Consider the following 16,147-nt stretch of genomic DNA (forward strand, 5'->3'; position numbering starts at 1 on the left):
AGGGCCAAGTTTTAAATCCTTTCCCATAGGATACTATGAACACCCAGAAAAAGTATAGTCCTCCTAATAAATAAGGAAAAACAAGGGCCAGAGAAAACCTCCCACCTTCTTTTTTTTTTTTTTTTTTTTTTAGAGAGGGGGTCTCGCTCTCTCCCCCCCGCCGGAGTGCAGGGGGGCGATCTCGGCTCACTGCAAGCTCCGCCTCCCGGTTGAGACGGAGTCTCGCTCTGTCGCCCAGGCTGGAGTGCAGTGGCGCGATCTCGGCTCACTGCAAGCTCCGCCTCCCGGGTTCACGCCATTCTCCTGCCTCAGCCTCTCCGAGTAGCTGGGACTACAGGCGCCCGCCACCACGCCCGGCTAATTTTTTTGTATTTTTAGTAGAGACACGGGGTTTCACCGTGGTCTCGATCTCCTGACCTCGTGATCCGCCCGCCTCGGCCTCCCAAAGTGCTGGGATTACAAGCGTGAGCCACCGCGCCTGGCCACCTCCCACCTTCTTGCAGGTTAGCTGGTGACTCTGCTGATCACCTATAGCGCCCGGATGAGAGCCAGGACTGCACATCACAGGCACATGTTCTGGAGTCCAGGTATGGACTGTTCCTTCTATGCACGATTTATGTTTCCTTGAAATCGTCATTTACAGCGTCACACATTTTTAAATGCCTTTACCTCCACCAAGCGCCTAGGTTTTTAACAGTTGAGACCAGGACTTGGCAGACTCAAGTTTGGCCAGGGCTCTGTGGCTGGGCAGGGGATGCGGGCACAAGGACGCCAGGACCTGGGAAAGGTGAGCCGCTCGTCTCTGCAAGCCCGGTGGTTGTGCTTCCTCCACCCTTTCCTAAAGGGCCTGGGTGCCGAGCCTCAGGTGGTTCTGGTTACCTGCTCGTATTTCTCCAGCTCCGTATGGTAGATTTGTCTGATCTGTGAGAGTTTGGCTCTGTAATCTGAATGCTCCACTGAGTTGTCTGAACCTGCCCCTCCAGAAGCCGCCGCCGCCGCCGCCGCTGCCGCCGACCCTCCGCCCTTCTCAGGCCCCGCCACGCCTTCCGCTAACAGCATGTTGTCCAGCCGCATCAGCTGGGGGTCTGTGGGCTCCTCCTCCTGGGCTCCTCGGATACTCAAAACTACAGAAAAAGACAAAGGGAAGGGAGCGTTAATAGTAACCCAAGAAAAAAAATTAAAAAACAAAACACATTTGTGTTCTCTGGCTACATAAGCTGCCAAATTACTTGCAAGATGCCATGTGAGGAATAGAAGAAAGGCTGGAAAAAGAGAGAAACTGAGAGGGTGAGAAAATGAAGGAGGGACTTGCTTTGTTCCAAAATTACACTGCACTTGTATGTGGAATCTAGAATAATCAAATTTATAAGAGGCAGAAAGTAGAATAATGGGTACCATGAGTTGGGGGGAGGAGTGGAGAGCTATTGTTTAATGAGCGTAGAATTTCACTTTGGGAAGCTGAGTTTTTGAGATGGCTGCAAAATAATACTCAACTGTACACTTAAAAATAGTTTAAAATGGTAAATTCGGCTGGGCGCGGTGGCTCACGCCTGTACTCCCAGCACTTTGGGAGGCTGAGTGGGGGGTGGATCACGAGGTCAGGAGATCGAGACTATCCTGGCAAACGTGGTGAAACCCCGTCTCTACTAAAATACAAAAAATCAGCCAGGCATGGTGGTGCGTGCCTGTAGTCCCAGCTACTCGGGAGGCTGAGGCAGGGGAATCCCTTGAACCCAGGAGGTGGAGGTTGCAGTGAGCTGAGATCACACCACTCATTGCACTCCAGCCTGGGCAACCGAGCAAGACTCTGCATCCCCGCCCCCAAAAAAGGTAAATTCTATCTCATATATATTTTACCACAATAAAAAATTTCAACTAGAAAAATGTAATTATAACAAAATATATTTTTTACTTTTATCCCCATACTACCTAATTTCAATTTAAGGAAAAGCATTTCCCTCTTTATTTCTCATTTTAAATTTCTGTTAAGTTTGTGGTTTTGCACCCATTGCCTTTCTTTGCAATGCCTGATCAGTCTAAATTTTTCATTTCCAAAATCACCTAAAGTACACAAATCCAGTACATTTGGAATGAAATCTTAAGACCTTTCCTGTGGACTAGCAGAGAGTGAGGTCTAACATAGCAAGAAGACAAATTGGCCCTTGAGCAGGGTCGTTTAGCTCCAAAAATTGAGATCTATCTGTTCCGAGTGATAAGGACTCTGTCCTGTTGGAAACAAGGGTGAGGTCCTTTTAACAAGCTGTCTCCAGGGATTCAGGGAAGCCAGTGCTCTGGTAGGATGGCGTCTCAGATCAATGAGATGGCTGCTTTTTATTAAAACACCAGGACCTTTGGTGGTGATTTGGACTGAAGGAGATCCAGTGATTTAGTAAATCAGCAGAAGAGCGAAACAGTCTTTTTTTTTACTACCCCTTCAGGCAACCTCCCATAAAATAAATCACTCATCTAAATCCAGTTCAGTTGTCAGCAGCCAAGTCTTTGTTAAGAGGGAACATAAAAAGTGTTTTCAATTTTTAAGAAATTGAAAAGAATGTGTGGGTAGGGTGGGAAAGAGGGAAGTGATTAAAGGCAGAGGAGAGGGGTCCGGTGTTGGTTGACATTTTGGGGATGGAGGTGGCAGGGTCTAAGTCCCTGGTGGATATCCGCACACCAGAGCAGAGTCAAGAGCTGTTTCATGGCAGGGTGCATCTGGTGAGCCCCAGGGGGATGGTGCCAGTTCCAGGTGTCTCCCAGCCCTGGCAAAGCAGGGCTTCGGGTTGTAACAGGGAAGATGAAGATGAGCTCAATGAGGTTATGTCTAGATGTTTGAGTGTTCCATCACATATAATAACAGCATAACTGCTGGCTGTGCCCACATGCTCCTGGCTGCCAACAGGCAGCAAAAGAACCAACCCTGAATGTTGTTCAGAAGGAAATCCCAATTCCTAGGCCAAAAGGAAAACTACAGTATGGCTCTCACAAAACACGAGACCATCGGAATGGCGAGCCATGTGGATCAGTGGTGGCCATAAAGAGCAAAGAGGACAAAAGGTGCAGGGCAGAAGCTTGGGCTCTGTGATGAAGTGAAAAAGGATGAGAGGAACGGAAGGAGAGGGAGGGAGGAGGGAGAGCAGGTAGCTGGGAAGGAGAAAAGAAGAAAGCCTGCACCCTAGACGCAAACCACAACACTACCAGGTCATGATCTTCTCTCTTCAAACCTGAATGTGTAATATTCTGCTACACAAAAACAAAATTGCTATAGTAGTGATGGCAAAAGGTTAGGAGATCATTGAGGTTTATTTTGTGGACTTTTTTTTTTTTTTTTTTTCAATAAAATCCTTCTTTTGTAGGCTCAGGAGACTGAATGGGAAACTGCTCCTTTGGCTGATCTTTGCATAATAAGGATTTAGTCGCGTTATTGTTTCTCAAATTTATTTACTCAAATCTCCGAAGCACTCTGAAGAACAAATTGCCACTAACAAAGGTTTCCTTAAGAAAGTAGATGGCTGCTGTAACCATTCCCAGAATACCAGGCCCTAAAGGCACCGAAAAGAATCGGGACATCCAAACAACTGCCAGCAGTGCCCAGCAGCCCCTCCTTCTTCACCTCTGTGTGGGGTTTATGCGTGTTTCTCTTTATATGATAAATTTTAATGGTCTTATCCACAAAGATATTTATGGGTCATTTACAAATTAGAAAAAAAAAAGAATCGCCTCTGAGCCATTAATAAATATAGTTGTTTCACTTTAGCTCGATTATTCAAAACATTGTGCTGGGGCAAAATTCTACTCTCTCATTCGCTCATTGAATCTCATGTCCAATATACTTCCTTCAGAAGAGGCCGTAAGCCCCCCCGGCTGGCAGGAACATTCCCCACGCAGCTGAGGCTGGTAACCCTTCAACTGGGTTGTTAATGCCTTCAGGTGGGTCCACCTGGCTACTCCACAGCCAACTGGTCCTGCATGTGGCCCAACACTGAGAGATTTTAGGACAACCTCTGGTCTCAACAACAACAGCAAAGCAAAAAAGAATGATGTCCTATTAACAGTCAGGACTTGCCTTGCCAGGGCTAGTGTTAAGCACTGCCTACTTGAGGTGACATCAAGTATCCTACCTCCTGCAATCGCACAGGTACCCCAAGCGGCCTCATTCATTCCATCAGCTTATTCATCCAGCCAAACTCGGTGAGGTATGAAAGAAGGGAGAGGCAAGGCAGAGAGACAGTTCTGGTCCTCGCTCCTCCAGGAACTACATAGGTGATCACGCACACGTCACTATGAATGTTTCCCATATACCTAATATTAACCTCTGAGAATATTTCCTCTTTCCAACCGCTCTCAGTTTCATGCCTCTGCTCCATCTTTTTAAAACAGTCAATGGGAAGCACAAACAATTCCACACAAACTCTACACACCTCCTAATTAATATTTTTCTTGGTCTTCAAATCCAACTGGTTTTAAATAAAATAAGAAAGGAAATTGTCAAGGCTGGCAAAGAACACTGAAAGGATAGACTGCAAGCCCCTACCCGCCATGGAAGTTTCAGGAGGGTTGCAGAGCTCAAAGCATAAAGCATACTGCCTCTTTTCTTTCAGGTATGAAGGATACATTTAATTGAGCACAGCGGCGGTGGGTTGGCTGGGGCAAGAAAGTGTTAGCATTTCGCTTAGCTTTTATATCATTTTATGAATCCTGCAAACAAATACTCCTTAAAAAGAAATTTGAATTCACTATGAGTTAATAGACTTAGTTTCTAAATGTGGCCAATTAGAAATTGATAAGATAGATATAATGCACCACAGCATAAATGTTGCTTGCATTTACACTCAGAGTTCAGGACACATAAATAGGTCCCAAATCAGAGATCTGAAGAAAATAAAAGAATGAAAAGAAAAGCAGGGGGCGGGGGGGGGGGTGCGGGTAGAGAAAAACCAACAACAGTCATTTCCAAATTACACCCTTTAAATTATACTCAAATTATGAAAATAGAAAATGATTGTGCAAGAACTCAAAAAAAATTTTTTTTAAGGAACAATATGAACAAGGGAAAACCTTAAAAAAGAAAACCATCTTGCACGATTTTGCATAGAAAATTCAGTTCTGGTGGATTTGGGCTGTGTCTGTAATGCTTGGAGGGGACAGGAATGGACCAATAAACAACCTTGCATGCTCATATTTGTAGCCAGCGCAAGGAGAATCCAAATATACCACTATTAAGAATGGGTGTTGGGATTCACTGATACACAAACTGTTCAGCTCGGCGGTTAAAAAAAAAAAACCAACAACATTAAATAAATAAATGAAAAGGGTGATGTGTCTAAGCAGAACTGATGCTACCTATTTATTGCTGGAAGCCAGTACTCTGGTGAGTAGGAGACAAAATGATTATTTAAAAGCTCCTTTTTATCTCTGCAGCACCATGCAAGACTCAAATGAACCTTTCGCCAGGACACCAGAGATGTTAACACTCATCCTCCAAGATCCAATTTCAACCAGCGGAGCTGTTACCTAATCCAGCAACCATCACATATGATCAGGTTCCTGCTTCCCTGATGAGTGCCCTGCGCTCTCTCCCTCCCCCTCATCTCTTCCCTCCCCACCCCAGCAGCTTTTTTCTGAAATAGGTTTTAAAGGGCCAAATCCCCTGTTTGTCCCCATGCATACAGGGTTTTAATGGCCAGGCAGGCCCGGACGCGTCCACTACCCAAAAAATGTCATTGATTGCAGTGGATATGCAATCTGCAGAGGGGTTGCGCCCATGAAGATATTTAACCCATTTGGTAATAATTCTTATAGAAGGAGTTTCCTTCCCACAAATCCACCCAATTATGGAAGAGACCAGTTGAGACAGGTAGGTGATTTATACAGGAATTGTCACAAGCCCTTTAAAAAGCTTCTGATGTCACATGTACCTTGCTGCCATCGCTTGCCCTGGGGTTAATTCTTTGGTAAAACTCCTAAGATAAAGGGACTGTCACAGCATTGTGGGAGCTGCTCTCACCGCTTGTCTCCTGCTGTTCTTTCTTTCTTTTTCTTCACACAAGGAGAAAAACAAACCAAACCCAAAGGCATAGTCAAGATCATCCTTGGCGGGAGGGCTGTGTTTGGGTTGTTTTGTCCTTGGCTGAGCGACGTGGGTCCGGAGCAGCTCCAGCCAATGCCCACTAGAGGGCACTCTTTCTTCACCAAGGACTGGTTCTCCAGGCGGGCGGACAGTCTCAAGTGTCCAGGTTCGTGCTGGGGGAATGCCTCTGCTCAGATTCAAACTTCCACAGGTGGGGGCAGGTTGGGAGGGGAGGAGGGCAGATCTACAGGGAGGGTGGTCTTCAGATTTGGACAACAGTCCAGGGGCCCAAAGCTGAGCTGAGAGAGAGAAACAGATAAAGAACAAGACAGAAAGCAGAGGCAGGTGGTTTGGGGAAAGGCACAAGGTAGCCTCCCAACGGTGTGTGCAAAAAGGCAGGCTCTCTCTGGCTGATCTCTTTGTTTGATTTGTAGGCACAAACCTCCATGCAGAGTGTTCTATTGCCCAGGAGCTAAGTCTTTACCACATCCTACCAGAAGAGTTAGAAAAGAGAGACCAGCAATCCCCGCCTCATTCCCAAGTCAGCTATGCAGTTTTAGGAAAAGAGCAAAGTGCTTGCTTCCTGAGAGCATCAGAGTTACACCTTTTATTTGTTCATAAAGTACTTGCACGCACTGAATTACATCACCTTACAAAACATGTAGTAATGTTCCAAACTTACATAGCAGATAATTGAAGATTATAAAGGCAAAGCACATTTCCCCAAAATCAAAGCAAATGAGACACAGCCGAGACTGAACTCTAGATCTTTAACTCTCAGACACTTCAGTCCTCTAGAATATTGGAGTTCTGAATCCTTTTCACAACAGGCAGCTACATGGATGTGATATCTATTCTGTGCGCGCGTGTGCGTGTGCGCGCACGAGCGCGCGCACACACACACACACACACACACAGTCTCTTCTGATGCCCAAGGCACACTGATACTCTGGCCAAGAAGAAAACAATCAGTAACGGAAGGAAGGAAGTTTTTTTTTTTATTGATTTCCTAATTTCTTTTAATTTCTCTAAATCTGGTCCTTTCCCATTACCTCTTTCCACCATCATGGTTAGAGCCACTGTATTGGGTGATAGAATGCCCTCTTCTTTCTCAGCCACAGAAATCCACTTACTACCGTCCTATTTCATTTTAAATCTCAGCTCAAAATCTTTCATGAAATCTGCCCTGATGAGAACAGCCAAAAACGATCTCTAAGCCTCTGAGGCACCAGGGCACGTAGTGCCTAGACCACAGCCATGGGGCATCTCAGGACACACCAGGGCACACCTAACATCTTGCCAGCAAGACTGTGAACTCCTGAAAGGCGGTTCCCCACACAACCTCACAGGGCCTCTGACACTAAATGTCTGTTCCAGTATTTCTTAAGAGCAATATAATAAAGAATCAAGGAGGGAAGGAAGATATGGGCTGGTGAGATCCAAGGATCTCTGCCTCAGCTTCCTGTTCTCAGCCAGGCAGCCAATTCCCTGTTATGTGCTCTCTTTCCCCCTGCATTCCAGTTACAAGTTGTACCAGAGCCAGCATGCTGTTGGGTAGAAGGCTGTTCTCTCTGCCACCTCTTCCATATCCACTTCAAAAAACTGTCAAATCTGCCTTATCAAATCTGACAATTCTAAACAAGCAAAACTACACTGGCATTAAGCCAGAGCTTCCTGGACCCAGCCTGGTATGTCCCCAGGAAGCCAACATTAGCGGTGACAAAGCCTCTGGGTGCTGGGAAAAGCTTGGTTCATGACTGGTACCTGAGGAAGAAGCACTCTGTGAGGGCTGACAGGGCCTGGCAGCCAAGGGGCCACATAGAGGTCGTCTCCACAAACAGGCCCTCTGAGGAACGCTCAGTGCAATCAAACAAATTATTGCTCAAGTACCTCCAAGGTGACAGGAATGAGCTGGATCCTGGAACCTTGGATGAACCCGATATGGGCTCCGACTTCAAGAAGCCCGTGGTTTACGCTCCTCCAGTCCCTCGGACACAGGACACCAACTGCTTGGAGGCTTGTGGGTACATGAGATTGCCAGGGTGGGTGGGTAACAACTGAAAATCTGGAGATTTGTGTGCATCCAACTGATGCACATACACTTCTTCCTCTGATTTTGTTTACTTCCTATAAGCACAATATATCCACAGCCTGGAACCTCCTCAAGTTGAAAAATAACTATGCTCTAATTTGATTCTTCTCAACCAAAGGTGGGACCCAAATCTTCTGTTAGTGTCTTGAAACTCAGGGCAGCAGGTCCTCGTGTTCTTCACTCCTAAGTCTCAATCTCTATTTGTTTGATGTGAAATGTCTTTTTTAATGGTGATTTTTAAAGAGTTATTCATCAAACAAATAGAAATGACTGACGATTCTATTTTCTAAATTTTACAAGTCAGCATTACTGATAGGTGTCAGTCACTGCTTCTGACTACACAGGGAAAGCAGTTACCACCTGAGTTGACGCCTTCCAGCCCCAAGTGGAGACCCTGGATGCTGCAGTAGGCCTGGAGCGGCCTCTTCAGATGAGAAGCTGTAGTTTAAGAAATCTCCAGATGTTGAAAGCCACCCTTGTTCCCCCGGGTTGTCTCTCAACCCTCTAGAATCTCAGAGACATTGAGGTGGGACTTAATCTAGGTCCAGGGTTTCTTAAAGTGGGGGATTTGTATTGAAGGTAAGATATTACTTTTTTTAAGCCATTCCAACTGTTTTTCTTTGTTTACCAAGCAGGTAGGCAGGCCAAAATGTAACCAAGTTCAGGGATTTGAAGGTTTTAGTCAAACAAAGGCAAGAATTTGCGGTCCTCAAGGGTTGCATCCCAGGAATATTCATTGAGCATTTACTGCGGTGCCAGGCACTGTGCTGACTTTCCAAATAAACGTGGTCCTGTGAGGAGCTCTTAGATTCACTCGTTTTTCACATTTAGCCAACAGCCACAATGTGTAAAACTCTGTGTGAGGTTTTAGGGCAAGGGATGAAAACAAAATTATGTGACACTCTTGAGACAGTTTTAGGTTTTTGTTTGTTTGTTTATGTTTTGTGGTTGTCTTTAGAGAAACACACCAAGTTTTTCTTGTCATCTTTTTCCCTGGGTTAGGTTTTGGCGGTTCTGGTCACGTGCATTTTCTACTTCTCAGGGGATGCATGGGCATGGATCCCATTCACACGTTCCCCACTTGGCACACTGCGCCTCCCTGGGCCAGCTGGCAGGGAGAAAGCTAATGTGCTGGGCGATAGGCCCCTGCCTTTCTGGATGGGTGCCGGCTGCCTGGGCGAGGGGATTTGGTCCTTAATAGCTCAAGTCTGGACTGCTGCTTGGGAAACCCCTTTGCCTAAACAGGAGCTACAGAAGTTGGTAGGAGGGCATGACTTATACAAGCTTTGGCCTCAGACTGACATACCCAGAGGTACGAGGAAAGGGGGAAAGCCATTGGAAAGACAGACAACCAGGACCAGCACCAGGGCCAGGGGAGGGTGTGTGAGACCTGGATTGCCTGTGGTAACCCACGATACAAGGAACAGTTTCCTTCTTAGTTACACATAAAAAGCATGAAAAATGTGGAGCCATTGGTCGGCAGCTTGCTGTGCATTCTGTGGAGATGAAAGCTTCTCTCTACAATGGTACTTCCTAAAGGAAGCAACCACAGAGAAAACAGAAGTTTCTCAATACTCTTTAGCCTTAAGGTAAAAATGTTCTGCAGTTCCGCGTCTCAGTGAGGCACCTAGCACATTGCCTGCTTTCTGGCAAGAGCTAATACATGATAGATTTCCTTCTCCTACCACATTTTAATATCCAGAAAAGTATAAGTATGGGCACGAGCTTTCTTCTGTTAGTGCCACAGCATGGCACACAAAAAAACATGCACTAAAACAGGCCTTGGGTGTCTAGGTTCAAAGCCAGGCCCAAGACTCATACTATATGACTTCACCTATGCCTTAATTCTTACTAAGGATTAAATAAGGTTATTTTTACAAAAGCACAGGGTAGTGCTTGGTGACTGATAGATTTTAGATTTTTGGTTAAATCTGAATCAATCTCACTGATAAAGATCCCTTTGGGAAGAATAAAAAAGCAGGATAGATTCAGAGTTAAGAGTTTGGTTTTTCTGCGCGTTAGGAATCAACAACACAGAAGAAACCAGGATAAGCCAAGAATATACATACACACATACATGCACGCACACGCACGCACACAGCCCCCCCGCCCCACCTTACTCACCTACGCTTCCAGGCAAGCTCCCACTGACACTGTCACAGGCTAGGGAATCCATAGATCCTCAGCCAATATGTCTTCTTTCTCTCATCTTTTCTCCTCTTTATAGTCCTTTCTTGCTATTTGCCCAGGTACATTAAGGATCCTGCAGCTTCTGAAGTCTTCACTCAGAGGAGATGCCACAGTCTTCAACCCTAGTGTCCCCTGAGCCAGAGGTGACACCATCCTCCTGGCCTGGCAGAGCTCACACTGGAAGCCTCGGTCTTTCTGAGGCTGGAAGACCTTTCTGGGAACCACATAGTTCTGAAGCAATCTCACCTTGTGTCAGACGAGCTGGCCTGGAAGTCATCTTTAATGGCTGCTTTCAAATTTCCATCAACAAATCAATAAATTATAACCAGAAGACGGTAAAGATGCTATTTGTACTCAAAGGTTTGAGGAAGCATGTTTAAGTTTTGATTCTGGGTGGGATCTGTGACTCACAATCACCCTTCTCCGCTGGGATGTAGAGGAACCCCATGGGTGAAATATTACAATGACTTGCCCGGGGTGTCCACGCCTCCATGTTGTCTTACCCCGCTGCCATTGTCACTACTGTCTTGAGGCTACAAATTAGCTTCCAGCTCCTAGTGACAAATGGCATTTTCCGGCCTGTATCTACAAACTGAATAGGAACAGAACTAGTTTTTCTCTAACTTTCCGAACAACTTCATCAGAACTAAGTTTGAAATAAAGAACATTTTACTCTCACAGGAATATTTCCCAGTTTTTGAAAACTGCTGAATAATTCAAAGGCAGGGTTCCTAATACAATGAGCTATTGACCTTGAGCAGTCCTTACAGAATTCGTCTATCATTTAGTCTTAACGCGATCCATGATCACTTCCAGTTCTACAGACCACAGGAGACGAGACCTACCACTGATGATATGATACACCTTCTCCCTGCTAGACCAGGCTTCCTTCCCAATAAGATTGAAATGGAAACCTCTGCCAGGTGACAGCCATAGACAGAGGTGTGCAGACCAAGGACAAACAAAGGAATGATGTCACTGATGCCAAACAGCAAATTCCAGCCAGGGTTACCAGTGGCCTAGAGTAGGGCAACAAGGTTCAGTACTCTAAATCACTCCATCCCTTCTGCAGCTCCCCCATCCCCTGGCCCATGAGCTGGGCTGGGCACTGGAAGCCACTCTAGGGAAAGAAGCCAGATGGGAGTTCTCACACCCTGGAGACCAGCCCACCAGTCATCTTTGGACTATAAGAAAGGAAGGGAAAAAATAAACTTGTATTTTGTTTAAGCCATGTTATTTTGGGGTTTTTCAGAGGGTTTTGTTTTGTTTTGTTTGCTTTAGACAGCTTAACCAATCTAAGCTAATACAAACTATTTCTAAAAATAAGATAAAAATCTAGAAGGCAGAGTGATTTCATGTAGAGTATTACAGAGAAAATTAGAAAAAGGCAGATTTAATAACCAGAGGCAAGTCACAGAAAAACCTGAGTAGTCACTGTGGGGAACTCCTGGCAAAAAGAGGAGGTTTTAAAGCAGATCAAAGAGACCTTGGTCATTAGAGGGGCCTCTCTAGGGTACTACCAGGGCTATCAGCAGAGGCAAAAGAAGGCCCAGGAAGTCTGGGATGAGGGAACAGGGAAAGACATCACCTGGTGAGGGTATCGGGTGCACTTGAGGAGTTTAGACTGAGAATACAGTGGTAGGTGGTGAGGGGTGGCTGTATGTGGAAACCAGCCAAAAGCCTCTGTGATGAGGGAGTAGAAGAGAAGATTCTATCTCGACCAAGGGAATTCTAAGGTGGACTAAACTGTAAACCTGTGAGACCAAGTTCTAACAAATTACTTTAGGCTGAGTACCTGTAATTTGCCTTTCTGCATATTTTGATCTATATCTTGTAGTGGGATGTTTCCTTACACTATACTAATAAAATCAGGTTTTTACTCTAACCAGCCTGCTCAATTTGTCAGGTACAGAGGACTGGAAGAGAGATCCCAATGCACCCTACTTAGAGGAGAAATCACCTCCGTTCACTTTAGTGGAAGCAGAATTCTCCAGCTGAAGGACACTGGGTCTATTTATGGGTGCCCCAGGTCCATTTCAAAACACATGCCAATTAGCTTTTCTTTTTCCATGACCACAAACAACACCTGTGACCCCAGACAGTCATCTCACAAATGCATACAAGGTCAGTCAGGGTCCTTCAGGGAGAGTATGTGGATGATCCATCACCACTCATTACAAAAACCACCCCAAGCACATGCCGTGCTGCTAATGAGTCACTCGTGCTGTCCTTAGACACAAGGAGCCATGGAACACACAGGCAAACAGGCTGCATGAAAAGCAGGAGGCATTTGCTGCTTCCCAGAACTTTCCAAGTAGCCCCTGAAAGCACTAAGCCTTTAACTGACAGGGAAGAGTGGATGGCAGGACATGATACTAACGGTGTCCTGGACAAGAGGCAATAAATAAGAAATCCTGGTTGTGACAGTGGAATGGGGGAAGGGCGACTGAGATTATGAGCTCCAGATTGCAAATTATGCCTTTAATCTTCACTAGACCAGTCTCTGGATAAAAGAGATAACATCTCATGGGGACCAAGAAAACTACTGGCTTAATGTCTTCAGGGATGTGTGACATTTCTGCTTTGGGGACGATTCCATGGAGCCATCATTTCCTGTCTCTCATCTCAGCACTGTGCCTTCCCTTGGGGAAATGAGGCCTAAGGAGTGGTTCTGTTCTCCCGGACAGTCTTCCCTGGTGCCTCTTCCTCTCTTCCCAACAGAGTCTAAGGGGCTGAAATTTACAATTCATCAACACCTGGAGGTCAAATGGGTTTAACTTTTCTTGAACTTGAGTGCAAGCATTCAAATTCCATCCTGAACAAGTCTTCTCGACTGCCGATTCAAGTTTCCAGGGGGACATTTTAAAGGAGAAGTAGATTTCAAGTAAATGATTGCAACTTATCGAAAATAATGTGCTACTTAGCATCTGCGGCAAACATCCTGGCAGGCAGCGAGAGGAAGCAGCACTGGAGCAGATGGGAGCGATTAGGCTCTGATTTTCAGACGGGCTTTTTTGTGGTGGTTGTTGCCTCCACTTGCTTTTACATGCTGGTAAAATCGGGAACTTGGGGAGAGCAGGGGGTCTCTGGACCATTCCTTTTTTCTGTGCACTGGAGATGGAGGCCCCCACTAAGAACTCTCGCATCGGAGGCGCCCACCCCTGTGGGGAGGTACAGTGGTCATCATGAACCATCATCATCAAAAAGCATTTAGCACCACAAGACGCTGGCTACATGCATCAACGGGTGACAGAGAGATAGATGAGGAGCCGTCTTAATTTTCCTTTAAATATCTGCCTCCCTGAGGCTGGGCCTTATTTACTGTGGTTCTTACTGTATTTCTCTGAAGAGGTGTCTGGCTTTCCCGCTCACTGTGTAAAGCAACATCTCTCCAACCCATGTAATATCTGCTCTGGAAGTTCCCCTGTTTCACTGGCCAGACATTAGCATGGCCCTTCGTAGGCACCTTGTTGATGGCACTTCATTGAGCCCCACTCTGGTTGTATGGGACAGCCCCTAGCAAGCCATCCGTATTTCCATGAGGACACTGGGGCCAGCATGCTAAGCACCCTGCAAATCCTTTGCAGAACAGAGAAGAGGCTCCAACTCTCCCCACTTCAGCAGAGAACTTTGCAGGGGCTCATGCTTTCTGGGGTAACAGACATATGGTCATCTTAGAAGCCAAATTTGCTTTTCTCTTTCGGTGCTGCCTGCTTTCCAGCAGCACTCTGTTTGACTCTGCCAGACTGGTCATGTCCACTTATGTTCAGTGACAGCCTTACAGCTCAGTTAAAATAAAAATCTCTCAACCCACACAAAGTGTGACTGGGCTGCACAATTTTGCCAACATTGCTACTCCAACAAGGACCCCAGTTGGTCTCTCGGTCAATTGTTCATTCAACATAATATACTGAGGATCTACTCTTTGACAGGACCTATAGTTCAGTTGGGGAAACTTGACCAGAAATAAGACAAGTGTGCAGAATCATGGGGGAAAGCGCTAATACACAAAGTGAAATTGCTAGAACAGATATGTGGACAATGTGGTAGAGAAGAACTAAATACGCCATATTTTCTTTCATGGAAATTAAACCTTACAAATCCATTGTCAAAAATTACCTCCTTTGCTTTTATTCTCACATGCACATTATGGGGTATTATTAACCCTTTTTTAATCAGATGAGGAAACTGAGGTACTGGGAGTCAAAGTGGCCCAAGGGCACACACTTAGTTCTACAGTTGACTTCGCTCAAGGTGTTCGCCCTACCTCACAGCTGCCTCCAATTGTAGCAAGCTTGGTAGCAAGCAAAGGCGGTGCCCTGAAGAAAGAATAGGGTTGAACCTCAAGTAGCAGCTGGCAGAGTTTCACAGGATGAAGGCCAATGTGGACTTTCACGCTGCCTTTTGCAGAATTTCATTTCTGTTTTCCTGAACTAGCCTAAACCAAGAAAAACTACTAATGACACACATGTAGTTTTCCCAGCTTCACACTCTAACCTATTCTCTTTTTTTTTTTTTTTTTTTTTTTTTTTGAGACAGGGTCTCACTCTGTTGTCCAGGCTGGAGTGCAGTGGTGCAATCACAGCTCATTGCAGCCTTGACCTTCCAGGTCCAAGCAATCCTCCCACATCAGCCTCCCAAGTAGCTGGGACTACAGGCACACACTACCACGCCCGACTACTTTAATTTTTTGTAGCGATAGGGTCTCCCTATTTTGCTCAGGCTGGTCTTGACATCCTGAGCTCAAGTGATCCTCTTGTCTTGGCCTCCCAAAGTGTTGGGATTACAGGTGTGAGCCACTGCACCTGGTCTATTATGTCTTAAAGCAAACCAAATAGACATGGTATTGTTTCTACACCACACCATCAAAAATTACTGTTGTGCAAACACTTTTTTTTTAATGCTAAATTTGACTTCGCTTTTTGGGACAGGAGATATGGAAGTGAAACAAAAGTTACCCCGTTTTTTATCTGTTTGGTAATGAATAGCACTGAGTTGCTGGTGTAAGACCTTGGTCTTAATGTTCAGCATCACCCAGCAGGAGATATCCTCCAGTTCCAGGCTCTGTTCCCAATTTGCAAACCAGAACTATGGGGCCACCTCTCTACCTTCATATGTAACCAAAATAACAAGTGGGCTCAGAAAAACTGAGAGGAAAGGCATTTTGAAGGTTTCCAATGAAAGAAGCATCTAGCACTTGTATCAAGGTTGTCAAAGGTATATATAATATATACTTCTTTTTCCTGCAAAAAATCAAAAGGTTATGGAGTCATTTCAGCCTAAAGTAAACTAGCTAATTTTAAGATTCTGCAAACCAATGCGAATTATGTTCGCATAGTTCTCTTTCCTCTTCCAGAGGGAATCCTAGGGAACTGACGTTGGTATAGACTAAGAGATTTCTGCTTTAGGTAAACATTCAAACAATGCTGCTGATTGCAAAACCAAGGACGGCAACAACAGGTTGGAGATCAGACAGGTAGTTATCCAGCCTTTAAATGACAGGGATGTAAATAATTATGAACAGAATAAAAAGCAGAGATTTTCTTAATTCCGCCCTCCTTTGTTTGCTACTACTGTAGTCCTGTGACAGTGGCAGGACCCTAGACTTTTGAAATACCATAGTCAGTGGTTATGTCCTGTGAGAAAATGCTCAGAGTTTAGCTTTACGGTCAGAGTCTCTGGAATGCAGCCTTGCTGTTCATCTCTTGACCCTTAAAACCTCCTGAGATTATTTTGTTGTTGTTGTTGTTGTTGTTGTTGTTGTTGTTGTTGTTGTTGTTTGAGGCAGGGTCTCACTCTGT

At 45.3% G+C, this 16,147-nt stretch overlaps 1 protein-coding gene across 5 annotated transcripts in view; it reads right to left on the minus strand.

The window, feature by feature from the left end:
* PBX1 (PBX homeobox 1) overlaps window positions 1-16,147 on the minus strand; it is a 294,207-nt gene that overhangs the window by 58,302 nt on the left and 219,758 nt on the right. For all 5 annotated transcript variants that reach the window (XM_032161116.2, XM_032161117.2, XM_058443228.1 and 2 more), the window contains one exon: window positions 880-1,124. In XM_032161116.2, coding sequence (XP_032017007.1) covers window positions 880-1,124 — 245 coding nt within the window. The remainder of the gene's footprint in view (window positions 1-879; window positions 1,125-16,147) is intronic.

This window comes from Hylobates moloch, unplaced genomic scaffold, assembly GCF_009828535.3.
Source record: "Hylobates moloch isolate HMO894 unplaced genomic scaffold, HMol_V3 SCAFFOLD_8, whole genome shotgun sequence".
NCBI lineage: Eukaryota > Metazoa > Chordata > Mammalia > Primates > Hylobatidae > Hylobates > Hylobates moloch.